Source organism: Apteryx rowi, unplaced genomic scaffold (genome assembly GCF_003343035.1).
Source record: "Apteryx rowi isolate R43461 unplaced genomic scaffold, aptRow1 scaffold_135, whole genome shotgun sequence".
NCBI classification, from domain to species: Eukaryota; Metazoa; Chordata; class Aves; order Apterygiformes; family Apterygidae; genus Apteryx; species Apteryx rowi.
This window is the reverse complement of record NW_020447586.1, coordinates 1,138,041-1,158,762: the sequence shown is the minus strand read 5'-3', so window position 1 is coordinate 1,158,762 and position 20,722 is coordinate 1,138,041. Positions and strand designations below refer to the sequence as shown.

At 38.5% G+C, this 20,722-nt stretch overlaps 1 protein-coding gene across 4 annotated transcripts in view; it reads right to left on the bottom strand.

Annotated features, from left to right (window-relative positions):
* Positions 1-252: 252 nt before the first annotated feature.
* The window catches only part of FBN2 (fibrillin 2), a 179,823-nt gene continuing 159,353 nt past the window's right edge, over positions 253-20,722 (bottom strand). For 2 of the 4 annotated variants that reach the window (XM_026056960.1, XM_026056962.1), the window contains 16 exons: positions 20,416-20,568; positions 19,695-19,760; positions 19,275-19,400; positions 19,057-19,176; positions 18,102-18,224; positions 17,545-17,676; positions 15,979-16,104; positions 12,604-12,810; positions 11,682-11,807; positions 10,945-11,067; positions 10,674-10,790; positions 9,871-9,999; positions 7,992-8,111; positions 4,154-4,385; positions 3,305-3,464; positions 253-627 (listed from right to left, as the gene is read on the bottom strand). In XM_026056960.1, the coding sequence (XP_025912745.1) occupies positions 253-627; positions 3,305-3,464; positions 4,154-4,385; positions 7,992-8,111; positions 9,871-9,999; positions 10,674-10,790; positions 10,945-11,067; positions 11,682-11,807; positions 12,604-12,810; positions 15,979-16,104; positions 17,545-17,676; positions 18,102-18,224; positions 19,057-19,176; positions 19,275-19,400; positions 19,695-19,760; positions 20,416-20,568 (2,435 nt within the window). Of the gene's footprint in view, positions 628-981; positions 993-3,292; positions 3,465-4,153; positions 4,386-7,991; positions 8,112-9,870; positions 10,000-10,673; positions 10,791-10,944; positions 11,068-11,681; positions 11,808-12,603; positions 12,811-15,978; positions 16,105-17,544; positions 17,677-18,101; positions 18,225-19,056; positions 19,177-19,274; positions 19,401-19,694; positions 19,761-20,415; positions 20,569-20,722 lie in introns of all 4 variants that reach the window. The other 2 variants (XM_026056961.1, XM_026056959.1) reach the window with 2 other exon arrangements.

Here is a 20,722-nt window from a genome sequence, read left to right as displayed (position 1 = left end):
TTGAGGTTATATAAAAGATACAGTAACCATGGTCGCCATTGTAATCAAACTTTTGGCCATGGCGGAGTCTAAGTTACCCCTCCTGCAAGGGTGGTTCTGCAGTCTCGGCAGGATGGCAAGAAAGAGGTCTTCCCCTCTTCCCCTCCCCCCAAAGTCAGTGACTTTCTCAAAGCTTTTGGAGAGTAGACATGCTCAGATGGATAAACAGGTGTACAGAAGGGACTGAAGAACTAGGCTAAGGCTGGAAGAGGGCTAGTAGAGTTCTATCCACAGCCTCATTCTGAGAGCTTCTCCGAGCTCTCTTAGGAGGTGGTTGTCCTCAATGCTGTCTTCCAGTTTCTTTAGCTCCTTTTTCTTATATAGAGGAATGCTAGTGATTTCCAGTGTGTAAGTTCCAGGCACTGACTTTTTCTTGGCTGTGTGCAAATAACTGAGTCCCTCCCTCTGATGGATTCGAAAGATGCCATCCTCATTGCCATGTGAGATGATGTAGCGCACGTGGTTGGTAAGGGGCTCTATGGCTGGCATGAGTTCTAGGATGTGCTCTTTGTTACCGAGCCCGGAGATGTTGACTCTCATCTTCAAAGGACTATCCATGTCTAGGCTTTCCAAGCTAATTTGCTCCATCTGAAGTAAAGAAGAAAGCATGTTTAGAGGAAGAGAGAGAGACACATACTCACTTGCATTGAGAGAGGAATAATAAATGATTATTAACAGTTTCTGCATTTCTCAAAGTCTAGCTGTGAAAGAAGCTGTTATAAATCCTTTCCAGCTGGGAGAACTGCTTGATTCCGTATAACACACCCTGTAAATCTTAAAGGTTTCTCACACAGGCTTAACAGGATAATTAAAGTTACAGCATCGAGACCATGGAGGGGCTCAGATTTCAGTTTCTTCTCAGATTCTGTTTAACTTCATGCTTGCAAAAAGTCTGTGTAAAGAAAAGGCATATGGTTAGTTGTGCCTCTCTATAGTCTTGACTGCACTATGTGCTTCACTGTGGAATATTATAGAATAGGACCCTCGCCACAATGCTGTATTGGAATTCCCTGAAACTTTGCTAAAACAGTCTTTGTGAATCATGGCTTCTGCAAACAATTAGGCTCTGCATTTGGTCATGGGGAGTACAGTGATTGGAAAAGAATCTGAAGTAAGGAGAGAACTGCTGTATTCTTTGCCTCCTATATAAATGGCTGGTATGTCATGTCGTCCAGTTGCATCCTATTTTGACCACTGAAAGAAGTGCAGAAAAATTTCCTAAAGTTGTTTTGCTGGCAGATCAGAAATGTGTCACTTTTATTATTATTATTATTATTTTTTAATTTAATGAGATCTTCAGAATGGTTATGCTGCAGGTGTGAATCTGTCCTGACGTGTTGGCTGTGAACACACTTGGGGGCTGGGGGCAAGAATGAGTGCATCCCTATGAAAGCCCTAACAAGGAACAGCTTTTGCAAGTGCTTCTACAGGAAAAAAACATAGACTGTGGCTCCCTTTAGGAAGTCAGACACTGTGGGGTATCTAGCTTATTTATCAGGATCCTTTTGCAGCTGTAAAGATGGGGAAGGATTTCTCTCTGAGGGAATTCCAGTCACATGTGAGTACATATGTGTACTGCTATGCAGTATAATTAAAAATGCATGGTAAAAGCAAGGAAAATCTGTGGATGGGAGCAACTACCAAAGCATGTTAAATACTGCACCTTCATGTAGCTTTATGGACATGACTGTGTGGGGGTTTCTTGTTGTTGTTTTTTGGGTTTTGTTTTGTTTGTTCTTTTAACTGCTCAGTTTGTTCTTTTAACTGCTCAGGTAGTCCTGCCACTAGAGTACTAGAAACTGAAAAGCTTAATGCTACAATTCAAAGTACGTAACAGTTTCTGATTGGTACTTCTTTCCTCCCTCCCACCCTCCAACTGCTTCTGTTAAAATATTCTGTGGAATTTGAGCCTTTGCCCTGCTCAGGTGAGGGCTGTAACTACCATGTCCTGGTAAAATGTGTGAAATAATACTTAAATTTGGTGTGGAACAGGTCCAGTAAAAGGAGGAGAGGGGAAAGAAAAGGGATGTTTGTGTGGACTGTGGATATGTATGAGGAAATCAAACATTTAGATTCTAAGTGCCAACACTACATCCTTTAGAGCAGGAATTACAGGATTGCTGGCCTCTTTAGAAATTCTACTAAGACACGAACTGGCTTTGCTGGCAGCAGCCGTGCATAGTAGTGGGTACTGAGGTGGTAACTCTGGATTGTTGCAAGTCCTTATCCTTTCAGAAAGGAAACTTTTTTCCCCATTCCTTGAATGTAAATTTTATGGTCAGCGCACCTTGCCATTTTAGCTGAGGGTTTGCATGTTTGCCTGAAGAAACTTGGTCAATGGATCTGGTAAGAAACAGAATTCTCTTGCTGTGTTCTTTAGGCACAGCTCCTCTTGCAAAACTAAAGGAAAAAAATCTCTTTCTTCCCCCCCACTCCAAAGGATAAACCAAGTCATTGTGCTATTACTGCAGCTTTCAAGACCTGGGCTAGTGCTGCAAGACAGCATCGTATCATACAGATAATGCCAACAATAGGTACACAGGTATACTCGTTTTAACTTTAAAAATAAAATTATTAAAAGGCATAAATATTATTGCTGGCTTTCCATGAGTATCCCGTTACTTATTTTCATAAGCCTGCAAAAAGCAGTAAGAAATGTTCAAGTCTGAAGTCTGATTCTCAAATACCTTCAGCAATCTTGCAAATTTAGGACTTAAGTATATCAGTTACCATGGACTCCAGTTCCCCTCAGTTGTGAGTAACCATGGAACAGATGTTAAGACTAAAATAGTCTGCTACAAGAAGATCTATTTAGCTGTCCCAGACCACCAGATGCCTTCCAACCTCCTAGAAAATAAAACTTGAGAGCTAAGGTATCATAAATATGATGCATCACAGGCCAACAGCAGAACAGATTGCAGACATCACCAGTGTCCTAGGCCTCTGTAATTATAGGAAACTTACTTATTTTCCTGAATTTGAGATATTTCCAGGAACTAGACCACATCTCACACTACAAAGGATTCTTTACAAGCTTTAAAAAGCGCAGTTGTTCATAACTGTTTATGTCTTTCTGATTGTCTTGCCATTCCTGCCAACAGGACCTAAGTGTGAAAATATCAGGGAGGACAGGGGAGAAAAATACTCTGGCCATTGAATGTGGCCTGTAATAAAACTCCCTCCACTTTCTGACAGTGTTGAGTATGAGATCTCTGAACGTACACCTCCAAGTACATTACAGTGTTTATTTTACCCCAGTACGTACAGTGTCATTAATGCTTCTCTTGTTCCTGTTGTCCTTTTTGGAGTAGCCATTGATTTTGCACTCGTAACATGCTTCAGGGGACAAAGCATTCTCTTCATCAGCATCTCCATCCAGCAGCAGGTACTGGCCTTTGTTAAATCCCATCCCTGAGACACAGTGGCTGTTGATTAAAAGTAACTGTTTTAGTCAGTTCTTTCAGTTTTATGAACTCTCTTGTTAGATGGAAAGCGAGTGTGTGTAACCTGTCCCACAAGTTAGGTCTACCCTCTGTTTCCCTTCCCTCATAAGGTGGTCTGTGAATGAATTTTGTTCTCGGTAGTGTGACATGCTGAACCAAACACGGCTGTTAGGCTGAAAGCCTGTGGGCTTTTCTGATTTTCAGTTTACAAATACTGTGAAGGAACATCAAAAGCAGCTTTCCCTGACTTTTGAAATAAAGATATTGGAAGAATCTTGATTTGTTTAACTTTGTCGGTTGATCAGTATGGTTTAAAACTTTTAGTTATCTGAGTGAAGATTATACCTTTCCTTATGTAGTAACAGTCCTCATCTAGCAGATCTGTGGAGGAGTTGTTGTGCTAATATTGGAAGGGGAGCAGAACTAATTGTTTAATTTTGCTTGTATGCTAGATGTAGAATGAGGGTGCTGTGCTGCTTGTACGAGCACACTGAAGTTTCTGCTACTACAGATATAAATATGCAGCTTATGTAGGTTGTGTACAAAAGGAATGGAAAGGATGACTTAGTAGCCTCTCCGTTGGCACCTCTGCTCTTCAGTCTGACTACTGCGTATACTTTTTGTGGCCCTCTGAATGTGTCTCTTTTGAGGACTACAGAAGAAATACTCACCCTTGCCCAACTCTGTAATAGCCAGGTGGACAGCCACAAAGATAACCACCTTCAGTGTTGGAACAACCATAATTGCAGGGGTTCTTGGCGGAAGAACACTCATTCACGTCATGGCATGCACTTGAGAATTGGTCATAAGAAAATCCAGATGGGCAGGCACACTTGTAACTTCCAAGTGTGTTGTGGCAAGAGGCAGAGCCGCATGCATTAGGATTGGAACATTCATTTTCATCTAGTAAGCAAACAAAAGTATATTGGTATTTTCTGATCTGGATAGACATCAGAAAGGCACAGCATTGCAAAGTACAAGTTTAATCTGTAAGTGTAAGCTGTAAATTCTACGGCTCTAGCGCAAGTCTTGAATAGGGTTTGGCCTGTGTGTGCTAAACATGACCCACCCTAACATATTAATGTCTTGTGTCCCCCTCCCAGCCCTGGGTGTAGTTTACAGGAATTTAGGTGAGGCGAGCTTTTCATTTCCATGCCATCCTCATCTTTAACCTCATCAACCCTCACAGCCATATCCCCGGAGGGGAAAGTACGTTGCCAGAGGTCCCGAAAATGCATAGCTGGGCTGAAGATGTATTTGAAGATGCTCAATGCCTCCCCTTTCTCCAGGGCATGTCTCTTGTTCTACTGCTTGGGGCTCCTTGTCAATACACTTTTCCTTGGCAGGGTACACTCCCAGATGAGATCCACAGAGAAGAAACAAGCTGGCACCCCAGTCGCACTTTGACCATGACAGCGTTTATGGGCACTTAACATGATGGGGAGAAGTTAATACATACTTGCAGTAGAAAATTACAGGCCCTGTGAGGGGGGAAGATGATCTAAATAGTCAACCCAAATGATAGGAGGGGAAAAAAAGGAAGCATTATCTTCATCTTACAGGTATTTATACAGACATGACGACTCCCTCCAGGCATCTGGCCAGGAAAAGAAACCACAGCTCCTGAACATTACTCTACAGCATTAACTGCAAGGTTACTCAGTTTAGTGTGGAAACAGTAGCTGCCAAGGCTACTACTAAATCTGAAATGGGCATTATGGAAGTCTGTTATGCCTCTGTTCTGTTTGAAGTGTAGTTTCTTCATTCTTTCTTTCTTTTTCTTTCTTTCTCTCTCTCTCTCTCTCTCTCATTTTAGCCATGTTTTTCAGCTACCTCTGCCGCTTTTTGCAGCATTCTGAGGACTCGCATTTCATTTCTGTACTACCACATGACTGTTCTGATCTTCCTTCAGCCCTTGATGATTCCAGTCTAAAGCCTTCCCCAATTTTTTTCAGTCCATTTGTGTGTGTGTGTGTGTCTGTCTGTCCTGCCTTTATAATATTCTTACCCAGCTACTTCGAAGCTGTGCTGATGTCTTGTTGCCATCACACTTTCTATGGTATTCAAGTATTTTCTGAGGTTAACAATTTGTCTAAAGCTGATTATAAGGGTTTGGACAGTTAAGTATCAAATTCTCCTAACCTTTAAGTGCAGAGAATCTTACAAAAATATACAGAAGTTGATTGAAAAAGCAAGATTTAATTTACTTAAAGTGACTTTTTTTTTTCTTCTTAAAGAATGCTTACAGATACTTGCAGTACTCAGCCTCTTCTAATGCCAGTTGAATAATGTACTTTATGAATTTGGGGAGGGAGCGTTCTGAAAGTTTTTTTTTCCCTCTTTTTTTGTACTTTATAGATCTGTGCTTTGGCCTGAAGGCTTCTGATGGTGGTAGGTATCACTGGCAAAAGCAGGTTGTCCTGTAGTTTGAGAGATCCATCATGATCTCCTCTAATTCCTACTTGCTATTTTCCCATTGTCAGTCTCCTACCATTATGAAGATCATGGGCGACTGGAGGCATTCCTGTCTGGTGCTTGTTGCAACTTTGCTCAGTGTAATCAATCTGCTATTTAGTACCCTCCTGTTTTTAATTTTGAAGTGGGTTTGTGTACTACTTACAAATTGGAGATAACGCGTAAGGATGCAGCAACTTACATAGGACTTTGATGTAGCAGACCGCTTACAGCTTTCCCCTATGAGTGCTCCTCTGTGCTGTTACTTCTTGGTCTGCGGTTTCAGAAGGGATTTCATCAAAATGATTACAGTATTCATCAAGCCTGCTGTAAAGACTCCAGATGTCTGAACTAGTGCTGTTTCTTCTCTGAAGGGACTGTATTATTCCTAATCTAATGCTGGATCCCAGTGTGAGTCCAAATAATATTTATTTTATGTCTGATGCTATCTGTTTTGCTGGAACTATTGTTCTTGCTTTGATATTTGTTTGTTTAGCTTCTTTCTCTTCTTGTATGTTCTGTCAAACATAGTCTGACAGACTAGCATACTTTTGGGTTTTTCCTTTGAATTCTTGCATTTCTTTAGCTTTTGATGAAAGCCTTTTATATTTCTCTTTGCCTTTAGCTGTTACATGATAATCACCTGCAAATGTTTGTTTCAGTCTTAATACTAAGCTTTTTTTGTGTATTGTACCTTGATGATATAGAAAATTTACTTTTTTGAAGTGTTACTGCTAATTCATAGTCATTTCCCTATGTCTTCCTTTCTCATTTGTACGTGTTCTGGCATTCCTTCTGTGTCAATTGCAGTGTGACTGATTTGGGTCCAGATTATATTGTGAAAAATGAGTTTCTTGTTCAAAAGGTCATGCACATTTGGTAATTGGCACATATGTTTCACTTACTTATCTCAGCAAGGATGTTTCTCTACAGCTGTTTTCCTCACCAGTGTCGTTAGAGCATGTTTTAGCATTCTTGCCTGCAGTTATTGGAAGACATGCTCTGTTGAGGACTATCTAGTATTCTATACTAAAGGACTGTCTAGTATATTCAGAGACTTTAGCTGTTGTGGAGTAGTGTGAGAGTTGGGTGTTTTGTGGCTCCCCACCTCCCGTTCTTTTGCTTCCTTTGTTGGAGGGCAGCATTAAGTGAGGAGTGGTGGTGATGGCTGGGACTTCAGGAAAAACTGCCTGTTTAATATAAAATTAAGATTGTATATATAATATAAGATTATATATATAATATAAGATTGTCCCTACATCCTGTAAGGGATCTATGGCAGTGTCCCCAGCCATCCTCTGATGATGACAATGCTAAGAAAGAACTGCTAAAAACAAACTTGAAAAGGTGAATATGTTGCTATGGTGCTTAGTGAACAGTATAGGGTGGAGTTGTTAGTAGGGGGGGTTTGTTTTAATTTCCCACATTCCATTTGGTAACTAAGTTCTTGAAACACAGAAAAGAAATGATAAAATGAATGAGTTAAATCAATCAACTCAGTAGTTTTCTTGTAGGTATATCTTCCCTGTAGTCTGCTTAGAGAAAACTAGTATTGGCCTTAAGATTGTATTTTGAAAGTAAGAAATCCTTAATGTTCCTGTTGATATTTTTTCCTTCCCTCTGTTCACTATTGATGCTATTCTGTAGTATTCTAAAAATGTTAATGGTGGCAGGGGGGAGAATGCTGAAGGAAGGCGAGATCTTTTGTGTGTGTGTTTTCCAACAGAGGTGTTTGTATTGATGCTTTTCAGAAACTCAGTGAACACCTTTTCACCTTTCTAAGAGGCTTTTTCTGAGAAGGGAGTCAGAAGGTAGGGCTGACTAGGAAAAACATGTTGTCACACAGTATTAACAGGACGAGGGTGTTGCCTTATCTCATGTCACTCATGGGTGTTGGGAGTAGCAGTGAGAGCGAGGTGGGGAGGGAAATTTCTGTGTCCTAACACCCGTAAAAGCTTTGCCCCTGCTCAGTCTTGTCCTCAGTTGGTAGTTGTCATTGGAATGACTATGCCACCTTTGCTGTTTTAATGTATTCTAAACGCTTTGTTTCCTTACCAACACATTGATTCCACTGGTAATGCTGAATATATCCTTGTGGGCATCCGCATCTGTATCCACCCAGAATATTTTGACAGCCGTGCTGGCACCTGTGGTTTCCATCACATTCATCCACATCTTTGCATTGGGAGAGGAATAGAACATGAATGAAAACATGATTATACATGTTGCCAAATATATTACTCTACTTTGATCATAATCATCTAAATAACAGGATTTATGACAGAGAAGTACTGTTCTAAGATGGATGTGTATCATGCAGGTTAGTCTTTTGGAAAGCCTTAAACTCAATACATGCAGTGGTTTTTTATCTCTGTCAGTAATATAATTAGAGCTTTTGAACCTTAACTACCTTAGTCAGATTTGGAGAAGAAACACTACTCCTAGTAACTATGTAGGATGTTGCTTTGATATAATATTTAGAATCTGAATGTTTTTGGATCTCTGTTTTCAAAAAAAACTGTGTAGGAATAGGTCTCAAGTCTTCAGGAACGCTTAAGCAGTGTTTGAATATGAGGAACGTATACCAGCTCTGGAGGTGGTGCATTTGTTCATCTTTGCCAATTAAAAAGAAAAAGCTATCTAAAAAGTCTCTGAGGCATGTGTAAATGAAGGAGAAAGCCACCAAAAAAACCCACCCCACAAATGTTAAAAAAAAAAAAAAAAAAAAAGGTAGTCATCTGAAACAGCATCTGCTATAAGAAATATCTACCTACCAAGCTACTGTAAGCAGCCTAATGCATCAGGTACAATATGTAGTGCTAGTAGAAAATAAAAAGTCATGCATGACATCACAAATTCCAAGTTAGACTCTGGCTGTCTGTAATTTGAAACAAATTCTATGGAATTGGGCTGTCTAAAAGCCTGAGGTCCAGAAAACCATACTGCCAGAAACTGGAAGCTGTCCTTTCATCAATAACAGCAGAGCAGTTGCGATGTTTTACTTGCGTATGTGTCTTGTGAATGCCTTGGCATGTGTAATTTGGTGTTTTCTTCCACAGGTATTAGGTGAAGTACACAGGAAGGATGCATGTGCTTTATGAGAAATAAGTAACCTGACAGATTATACTGTTTCTAAAGCCTGTCTGGGTTTATTCTGCACTGTTAGCCTAGAAATAGGCTCCAAATATCAACTTCTGTTTTAAATGATTGTCAAGGTAGTTGACATTGAGATGCCATAGATTTGTGCAAATAAACCTCTGCATTTATAAATCTCAGCAGCCGGATGGCCTAATACTGCCTTTTTATTTCTTCTTCGTTCAAAATCCAAGACCCACTGAAGATGCTGGAACTCTTGCATAGAGATTTTCTGATTTGGGCTCCCTTTTTTGGCCAGTAAAGAGAGACAAAGCATAAGAATATAATTTGTATTCTTAACTGTACTGAACTGCCCTTCTCTATGTGTATCTCTATAGTAGAAGATTTATAGTAGGGAATTCAGAATTTTATTTTTAGGTGCTTCAGGTGAATGCTTACAATTAGCTGAAACAAAAATTGTAGAGAGAGTCTGTTTAGTGTTAGACTATGTGAGAATGAAAAAGAACAAAAAACAGCTAGACTTCTACATGCATAAACCTATGTGAAGTTGAAACAACTCTGGAAACAGTTGTTTGAGACTTCAGCTAGATAAGCATTTATACTAATCCATATTTAAAGAAAGACAACTTGTGCAGTCCGTTCTTATAGATATACATTTATGCTTAAAATTTCTGAAGTACATTACTATATATATTTTTTGGGGGGGGGGGGGTTATTCACTTTTACCATGTCTGCCACTCTGTTTTATTGCTGTGATTTGTCTTTGATATCATAGGATTCACTAGACACAGAAGTAGGGATTTGCACGGTGAAAAAGAATTTGACCTTCGCTAGTTACCTTCACAGTTCAATCCAGTAGAATCCAGAGAAAATCCCCTCTGACATTCACAGGTAAAACTTCCAGGAGTGTTTTGACAAATTCCTTTTGATCCACAAAGTGCCGGCTGAGAACCACATTCATTGTTATCTTAAAAATGCAGAGGATAGAAAAGAAAGTTGGTAGACTTTGGGGTAAGATATTAGGCACATTTCATGTAACATTTGCTTAGAGGTTGAAAACCAGAGAGGTGCAAAAGTGTATTTTGAAAATGTAATTATTCAAATGTCAGAATAATTGACATTAGATGACTTGATGACTCATGCAGAGCTATGAGTATTTAATAAATGGGAAGTGCAAGTTGTAATTCAGTTATGAGTGCAAAAGACCCAGGTATGTAATTCCTGACGGGGGAAAAGGCTGCACTTCTGCATTAGGTGAACTAAAATGGTTTCAGTTGGCAAGACTTATATATAGGCTCAAGAGCTAAAGACATCTGTATCTATTAAAGAAGAAGCAGCAGTCTGTTTTTGTTTAACTACATTTTAAATCAGATTTGTCCCTTTGTCTCCATATGGTTATACTTAGAATATAACAACATGCATTAACTATATACAATTGTTTACTAATCAAGAAAATACAAATGATGGATAAACTTTGATTTTTCTTTAGCTGTAATTGCTGCTTTTCAAAATTAGTTTTTTGGACTGCTGACATTATTGCTCTGTATTAATGCTGTTTATATAATGCAAAAGAAAGGGATGAGAATTAAGAATGTCCTTCTTATAGAAAAAACGATGCAAGAAATATCATGTTTTTCTTACCAATACAAGCTGTGTGATGTTGAGTAAAACCAGGTGGACATTTGCATGTGAAGCCTCCAAGGGTATTGACACAGAGAAACTGGCAGTTGTGCTGTTTGGTTTGACATTCATCAAGATCTGAAAGTAAGAGATGTTGTTGTCTTACCAAAAGGCAACAAAAAATGACTTAATTGCATTTAGTCTAACTTGCAAAAATTACCACACTTTGAAATTATCTCCTGTTAAGTCAAAGCACAACAAAATTAAAGTTACTATGTATAACTTTCTTTACCTTTACATGTCTTCCCATCTTCTTGAAGGATGTAGCCCCGGGGACACGAGCACTGGTAGCTCCCTTCCGAGTTCTTGCAGATAAAATTGCATGGCTTAGGAGACTGGGAACATTCATCAAGATCTAAGGAGAGAAAGCAGTAAGTATTTACTGTACTAATACTGTACTTTAAAAGAAGTCTCCTAAACAGCACTATTTTCAGGAAAGATTTTAGCAGGAAAAGTCTCCCATCTACTTCCCCCCCCCCCCCCCCGGGTCTCTCTTTCTTTCTCTATAGAGTAGTACAACTAAAGTGGCAAACTGAGTCTCTTCATTGAAGCAATAATATATCAGAAAGAATGACAGTGATATTAGTGTATTTTTCTAAGGACTAAGCCTTTCTTTTCAGGCATACCATAGTATATTTGTGTTAACCCACAGAAAAGCGGCAAAATGTAGCCCATGAAGCAATGAAGAAGTTTGTCGGTCAAAATGGTTACATATCTGAAATGTATTTTCCTGTCATAATGATATCGGTGCCTGTTCTACTGCAGGAACATTGCTGGTATAGCTTGTTTCTGGATTTTGCAAAATTGTATATAAAAGCAGAAAGGTGTATTAGCAGAAGAAGGGAAAGAAAGGGAAAGAGACAAAAAAAATTGCTATGATACAAGAGTTTAGAGAGGTTGACTGAGGGCCGCACAGCACAATTACATACCAATCAAGAAAAAATCGAGGATTAAGATGATGAATCTTACCCACACAAGATGTCCCACTTATGTCAGTGGTATATCCAACTTTGCAAAAGCATCGAAAGGAGCCCATGGTATTGATGCACTGTCCGTTTCTACATAAGTTTGGCATGACCTTGCATTCATCAATATCTGTACAGAAAATATTAAATATGTCATTTTTCAAAAAACAGGCAGAAGTTGGTGTTGGTTTTGAATGTGACAGTGCAGTTGAATTCTCCTTCTGAATAAGAAAGTGAATGAAAAAGCAAGTTTAATACTATGGAAATGGTACTGGGAAGGGAGGGGGAAAAAAAAAAAATCCTCCTCTTCCAGTTCACTTTCATGATTCTGACAGAAACTTGTACCTCTTTCTGAAAAAGGGCCAGAACCAGAAGTCAAACATCCTTCAAATTTTCATTATTTTCTGCACCAAAAGTTTTCTGCTACTTTACTGGGTAATCAGGTGCCAGTTTTGCTAACACAAAATGCAAAACCTGTATAAGTGAATTTTCTTACAACTTGATTAGATGATGTTTAAAAAGCTGTCACCACAATTAAAAACATGTGTTAGCCTCTGCTCCTTCTATGGAAATAGTAACTGCAAAGCATTCAGTAAGACTGTCAGACCGACTGATTTTGCCTTTTGCCATGTGTGTAACTTTTCAACATGCAAAAGCTTTGGGATGGCTTCTAGCATTCGGTTATTTGTTGATATCTCCTGTTTTAGATCCCAGCCCTAAAAATTCTGCACAGCTGTGAATATTTCTGTTGTAGCTACTGTTTAAAGGTGTTTTTAATTCCTCGTCACTCAGCAACATTTGAAAAATCAAACTCTGTCATTTTGCAGGAAATTCTTCAAAGGCGCTTCAAAGAGAAAACTGCATTTTCTTAAATAAGTGAGAGTATTCTTTTCCCCTTTTCTACCTCCTTTCATCCCTGCAAATACCTCTTCCATCTGTAGTATAGCCTGGTCCATGTGGACAGAGTTTTTTATATTGGGTAGTTCCTGGAAGTGGACAGAGCTCGCACTGGTTACCCCAGCCCCGGCCTCCATCACAGCAGCACTCGGATTTAGTGACAAGATTTCGGCTGCTTGAAGCCATCTGACACATTGTCTGTAAAACTTCAGCAAAGCAAAACCCTTGGCGATTATCTGCATGGGAGAAGTGGAGAGGTCAAGAAAGAGTAGAAGTTAAACATCTGATCTATTATTCTAACTCTGTATCAATACATGCAAGCACTAGAAGATTGCAGCAAACAGGCTGTGAGGTATATTTGGACTTAGACTTTCAAAAAATTTGTTGTGTTTTCTGATAATTTGTTGTCTTTCCGGAGTTTATTCCAGACACCTCAAAAGTTCAGTAGCTGCCTAAGTCTGAAAGGAGTTTTACATCTAGGAAGGATGTGCCCTGGGCTATCCCTGGCAAGCCTGCTTGATAGTAAAATGGACTGCAAGCCAAATTGAGCTCCCACTTAAGCTGCCTGTGTTTGGTTTGCATTTAAGAGATTTACTTACAGTGGGGTTGGGGTTTTTGTTTGTTTGTTTTACTGGCCAAAATAGCATGTCTGTTCAGCAATATAATTACACTGGTGTGGTTTAAATGACAAAATCCTAGTGCTTATGTTTCTGCGCAATTCAGGGCCTTTCTAGTGGCACTCCCAGTTTGGTTATTAAAAAGAAAAATTAGATTTGTATTGTCACAATGTTATCTAACCCTTTTTTATTCCATTTTCCTTAACTTTTGAACCTCTTGTTTAATACCCACCGAACATTAAAAAGGGCTGAAACTTCAGAGTCATTAAGGTCCTACAAGTTTCCTTCAAACAGGCAGCTGAAGAGAGATGCCAGCTTCTAGTGCTTATGGAAACTCCTTGCAGAGACAGCGTTCTCTATCTAAATAGATTGTTACCTGTCATCTTCGTTAATTTTAATGGACACATTGTCAATTATGGGCTGACAGAGGTTTGTGTTTTTAAGTGGAAGATCTTATGCTTTTTCTGTTGCAGCCTACAGAAGCCCTTGACGTCTCAGATAAATGATGTTAAAATCTTTTCACATCCTTCAGAACGTGAACGTACCTCAACAGCCAGCTGACCCTGTGTTTTAGAAGTCTGAGGGGAGTAGAATCAGTAGATTTCTTACAAGAATCAGGTAAAAAGGAGGTCTTTGCCTTTATGCAAAACTTACTTTGCATAGCCAGGTAACAAGAAGACTGTCTTCACTGAAGGTGTCACTTGCGTGAGACAGCATGTTTGTGATTGTAGTGATTTGTAAGAGTAGGTGAAATCTGTTTAATTTGTTTGGAAATGTGTTTACTTCCTGAAGAAATATTCCTGAATAATCAAACTTTTTACCTTTTATTTTTAGAAATCTAGCTAATTCCCATCACATTACATAACTAATTTACTTTAAAATAACTGTAGCAATGTTTGGTTGACTATATCTGCTGTAATAGGACATTTGTATTTATCTCATAGCCTACCTAAAAATTTATAATGAATTTTGAAGTTACCATAATGAATGAGACAATGTCACAGTTCCTGTGAAGCTACTAGACTGCAGGATATGGCAAAAAAGGCAAGTGGCAGGTTTACTATGCAGTATATAGAGTTGGAATGTGGGACTGTATGTTGTTGGTTTGTTTTTATTTTTCTCAGTAGTAGTTTATATCCACTGCTTAGCTAAAGGGATCTTAAAAAAGTACTCACAACCTGAGTACATTTAACAGTTTTAAGTTATTTAGGAAATGCAGTAGCACTTGGTCTAAATCACTTAAGCACTTCTGAATCTGTTCAGTTCAGTCTGCTATTTAGAGTGAAGATGTTGATCATTATGCAGTTAAGTTTCTTTAATCCTTACTATTTTGGAGTCTCCCTGCTTCTGAGGATTCACTGTTGTATAAGAGGCATTATAGTTCAATGAAACTTAGTTGTGTAAGCCTTGAGCACCCAAGTTTATTATGGGCAAGTAAGCAATCTTAATTCTGTCAAGCTATTTTAAGTATCAAAATAACTGTCACAGGGAATTTTGCTGTTGACTCTTATCCTACATGCTAACACTTTATTTAGATTTTCATATTTTGCATGACAAGTAATGAATTGAGATCAATTTCTGTTCTCGTAAATAGGGATACTGTGCAGGTCCTTATGTATGTTTTGACTTGAAGGCCATATAATGCTTTTCTCCCCATTTGAGATGTGGATGCTTCTGCTTTAGTTGTGAAGAAAGACTTGCTTTCAGCCAAACTTGATTTTGAGAGTCATTTCTGACCCTGAAGGGCCTAAAGGAAAAGCAGAAATGAGCAAACTTCCCCAAAGCATCGTTTTTGAAAAATGTTTTTTTCATATACTCAGTATAAGCAAGCAGTAATGAACTCCAAGCAGGGTATTTCCTTGGCATTAATGACTAGCTGGGGTTAATGGCCTGTGGCATCCTCTTCCCATCTGGTCACTAATCCTCAGGAAATGCCCTGAACTTTGAATGTTATTGCTTTTGCGATGGAACTGGCATGCCACTGATGACAATTTATGGAAAGCTGATTATATAGTACATAGATAAGATAATATCTAAGTATATTTAATGCAAGAATGCTAACAAATCCTCCTGCAGGTTCATGTGTTGGCACTTTAAAGTATCTACACTTTAACAATAATCATGAAAATGTAAGATTCTGCAGCTGCATTCTGTTTGATTAAAAAGGGAACAATTTACAGTACAAATGGCATTCTGAACATACTGAAAAGGAAATAGAGGTTGATGAATACAAAGGCCTTTGTCAGTGTTTAATGTGCAGGCTTGCCTCAATAACTTCTTAAGATCTCTTACAGTGGGTTTTTTTTTTTGGGGGGGGGGGGAGGAGGTGGGGAGGGGAGCAAAATCCTAGTATTTTGCATTTGTAATTGCTGCCTACATTAAAGGTCCAAAAAATTCAGGTGCCCGCTTCCAGTACTGTGATGCTTACAATGATGTTCTGAATATGGAAGCTCTTTAGTTTGTCATGCATCTCAGTTTTTGATTTACCTAGGGTACCTGAATTCTGCTGCTTCTGCAAAAACACCTGTATTTTGTCTAGATGACATTGCTTAGCACCATGTTTATGCTTAAACCTCTTTGGGACTTAGATGCCCCTAGGTGAGGCTCCTGATTGCTAAATCCAGTTGACATTCTCAAGATGCTCCTCATTCCTGTAGAGGATCATTATTTGATTTCTATAGATAAGAGAGCTGTTAGGTACTCAGAAGCCTAATTTATGCTCTGCATCCTTGTATGGCATTTATACTCTTTGATTTAGCATGAAATGTATGCCAAAGAAGTACTTACCAAGACACTCGGTGCCTGATGGGCTTGACTGGAATCCCTCATTACATTCACATCGATAACTCCCAATAATGTTCATGCAGCGGCCATTTTCACAGATACTTGGCTTGGTACGGCATTCATTTTCATCTTTGCAAAAATACAAAATGCACAGATGTGTATCAGGTTATTGTTGCAAGAAAATGTATGAAATCCTTAGAATATATTCAGAATATATACCTAATACTTGCAACAAGTTAAAAAAAAACAACAACTGAGTAATTCCTAATAAAGGTATCAATGCCTTATATACTAGAAAGAAAGCTTTAATCCTTATACATTTTCTGGAAGTTATAACAAGAAGCAGAAAAACAGTTGCAGGGGGAGCAAGTTCTATTCATAAGTTTTACGTGATGAGTAACACTTAGAACAGATGCTTGATTTGAGTAAAAAAATAAAATAAGAAAATAAATAAATTCACTTAAAAGTGTCTCTGAACACGTTTAACCTCTTTTGCATTTGGTCATGTTTCAGTCAATGAATTGTTTGCCTGAAACAGTTTACAATCCCAGGTTATTTCTCCCATAGCTAATGGGGGTAGAAACTGTAAGCAATTACACACTTCCATAGATGCTTAAAATAAAATTGGAAAAAAAAAACAACCCTCAGTTGCTTTAAAGGTAGCCCTACATGGGTAAAAAGGCAAAATTTTTGTTATACAAGCTATTTCCCCTGAATAAATTAATCAGCATTTGTAAAAGTCATTCTCCTGCGGAGGGAACGCTGTTTTTAAAATGTTCTCATTTAAAACATTCAGGAAAGTGGATGTTTTATTTATTTATTTATTTTTAAGCTGATGATAGCCTCAGTGACTTCTGTCCACAATATCTCTGGAATGCTTTGGGGTTTCTTATTCTGCAGAGAAATGTCTTATTTGCCAAAATGTGGCTACCCTTCCCCTCCCCCCCCCAGTTTAATTGTAGTAACAATATATGTAAGTAATCAGCTTTCCTCTTGGATAAGGGAATTATTTTGAGCTGTGGCAGTTTTCTACATTGCTTGCTGTTGATGGCTATTATATGTTGTTTCAGAATCTTGCAATTTTAATTCTTTAAAGACCTGCCACATTATTTATAAACACTGTTAATGCTAGAGGAGATGTAACTTTTTTTTTTTTAATAACTATAAAATTATTTCCCACTTAACTCTTATCAAATGAGGTCTCTTTTGTTAGATTCAAAGCACTAGGTAACCAGACAAGTTTCTGAACAGTTTTTTGATTTTGTTGTACAACAGAAGCAGAGTTTTTGTTCTGAAACATTTCTTACCAGTAGTTCAGGGCTACTTACATATTAAGATAAGGCTCAAACCTTAGAACAAAGAAGTACAATTTAACATGTTGGACACCATCACCTATCTGATCTGGACTTTGAGTTGCTATTTTCTTGTTGCACTATATATCTATATAAAAAATACACAAGTATGTACTATTTGTATGTGTATACTATATGCATTCTGTGTGTATGTGTGTGTGTGCATATATATTTTTTTGCATTGCAGTAGGTGTCGTCTTCCCTTTCTAAGCTTTACCTGTGCAGCCTTCTCCATCAGGTCTGCGAGTCATTCCAGGAGGACAGATGCACATGAAGGTACCGATCAAATTTTTGCACATCATGCCTCTTGATTCACAGTCATGGAGGCCTTCAGCACATTCATCTAGATCTGGGAAAAAAAAATGTTTTGTGTTTGAAATCCATTCCAGTAGCTTCAGTTACTGAAGACAACTAGCACTTCCTCAGGAGAAAGGACATCTGGACTGTCCTAATAAGCACCAACGAGTAATCGGAGAGCTACACCTAATCACAGTTGTCTTAATCTCTGTGAGCTGTAGCATCTCATCATGTTAAAAAATGAACTTCAGCATGTTGGCCCACCTTGTCCTTACATTCCCCCACAAGGGATACACAGAGCACTAGTTTGTGATCATTTTCAGGGGAGTTCTGAAAGAGTAAACCCTCATCGGCTCTGCTGTTTGCTACATTTCACTGAGAGAATGAATGCAAGATGCACAGGAAAACTTCAGATTATATGCTTTGACCAGTACAGGATGACACAAATTGGGGAAAAGTTTACATTTCAGTCATTACCTTTGCACATCTTTTGGTCTTCTCTCAGTTCATAGCCAACTGGGCATGTGCATTCATAAAAACCGTAAGTGTTGATACAGCGAAAAGCACACAGCAAGGGGTTCTGAGCACACTCATTTATATCTAAATAGGAAGGAACAAAAACATCATGCTCTACTAAATTTTAAAACCATCACCAGGAAATGCTTTAATACCTTCGCTTCTTTTGTCAGCTAAAAAGTATTGGAAATGTAGTAATTCAAACCAAAAACTTGTCTATGTGTTTTTTGAGCTGCTACAGGAGGCTGGAGGCAGATGGTACTAGCAAATTCAAGACTGAACCAGACAGACCCTTTGGCAACACGTCCGTAAATGGATACTAAACCCACTGCAGGGATGTACCCTCTAGTTTACCTCTCATTTCCCCTGCATCCACAACTCTTCTGAGAGGAGTGAACTGCAGAAAATAGTCATGATTGCATGATGTCCTGAAATGATAGCATTTTGACTGGAGGGGATGTAATACTAGACTAGATGGACCAGTGGGCTGACTTCAGTTTCTTATGTTAATTATAATTTGCTTGTTATTTAACTTGTGATGAGGGGGGCAGCGCATAACTGAGCTACTGTATATAAAGCACTCTGCAAATTCAGGTGTTCTTGCATTGGTTAGCCATATTATTTATAAGGATATTCCGGGGACTCAATGATTTATTGTCATCTCTTTTTTTTCTCTCCAGCAAAAGGCTGAATACTGTAACATGGTTTACCACAATATAGGCAGTTTGGGAAACAACGTGATAAACTAAAACTACTGCTGCTGCTTAAAAGAATTCAGGACATTGTTTCTCAGTGACACATTTCAGACAGAGAAACTTTTTTTTTTTTCTTCTTCTTCTTCTTCCTAGCTATTATAGCACCAGAGGGCTGGCTGATAACGTAATCTGAATACTCAAGATGGGAGGAAACAAGTTACCTTCGCAATTCATCATTGGGCCTGGCTCAAATCCATCGTGGCAGTTGCATTCAAAACTGCCAATCACATTAGTACACGTACCATTTCCACACGGGTTGCCAACTGAACATTCGTCAGTATCTGTAAGTAAATGAAAATGAAGAGAACTGGGACACATGCCAAATTGTGTTTTAAATTCAAGTGTTAAGAATTCTAACACTTATGAAATATGGACATACCGACACAGTGTACTCCAGTGTAATCTAAATTGTATCCCATGGGGCACTCACAGCGGAATGATCCGTCAGTATTGATGCAGTGACCATTTGAACAAATTCCTGGGCTTTCAAGGCATTCATTAACATCTAAAAAGTAGAAAGATATTGGCAACCATATCCAAGCTTATGCATGTCTGTACTGAGTCTTAATAAGGCATTTCTTAAAAACAAAGAAAAGCCTCATCTTTGTCCCTAGCCATGCAATTTCTAAGATAATCTAGTCTGTCTTATCATTTCTTAATAAATAGTCTGCATTTAATAAAAGTCAGTCTCTTGTCACCTTTGGGCTGCAGGGAATGAGTCATCACATACATACTATAATATCCAGGCCTAGTTTTATTTATACTTAAAAGTTTTTCTAATTATCAGGAAAAAGAATACCTTCACGGGTATCATCAATTCCAGGAATAGTTCCATGACCATATGGACACAAGTCCTGAAAAGCAACTGTAGAAGTGCATTCAAAAAAAAAAAAAAAAGGAAAGGAGAGAGAGAAGGAAACTTAAATAAATGGTTAAAAGCAATCCAAAGTCAGACATTCTCTGTATCACATTTTTCTTTTAGCCATAGTTAGTTTAAAAACAATAAATCAGGGCTGTTATGCTGTCTTCCCTAATCCAGAAGTGACATTAATTCTAAGCCTGGGTAACAGTTCTGGACAGCATTGAGCTTTTGTTCTGCAATGTATTTGCTTGATGCTTTCCCCTTGGTTATCTGTAAGTAAGTTCCAAGTAAACAAAGGACTGAAGACTGTTGATTTACTTTAGTGCATCTGGGTGCTGACCCATGTTTCTCTTCTGCTTTGCCTACAGCAGGTTAGATCTATAGCTGGAGGCTACTAGTTTGCTTCCATACTGGGCCAACAGAATAATTTAGGATTTCCATTTTTCTGTGGTTTGTTTCTTCTTTTTAATTAATTCATTTTGTTCCTCTAGTTAACTTATGGCATTTTGGCCTCAAAATGATCCTAAAAGGGCTATAAGAGATAATGCCAAGCAGAGCTAGCCTTCTAATGATCAAAAACATACAGCATAGATGTGTTCCTCTTTTTTTCTTTTCTCCCACCTAAAAAAGTAGTTTTATTTTAAGTCTTGATTTGTACCTTCTTCTTCCTTTGGACAGAGCTCACAGGGATCACCCCATCCTTCCCCTGGCATCTTACTGCAGCAGCATTTTGCCTTGGTGGTGTTAAAAGCCTTTGGCACTGAGCATTTCCCATTCTCAAAGTTCGTGAAACAGAAGCTCTGGCGGGTATCTAAAAGAGAAAAAATACAGTCATGTGGAACTAGTATCTCTACCTGATTGGACAATGAGTGTCTAACCCTGAAAGGAATGATGATATAGGCCTGTATTTTTTTATTATTATTTTGAAAGCATTTTCCAGCCCTCATAAGGACATAGTTTGGAAG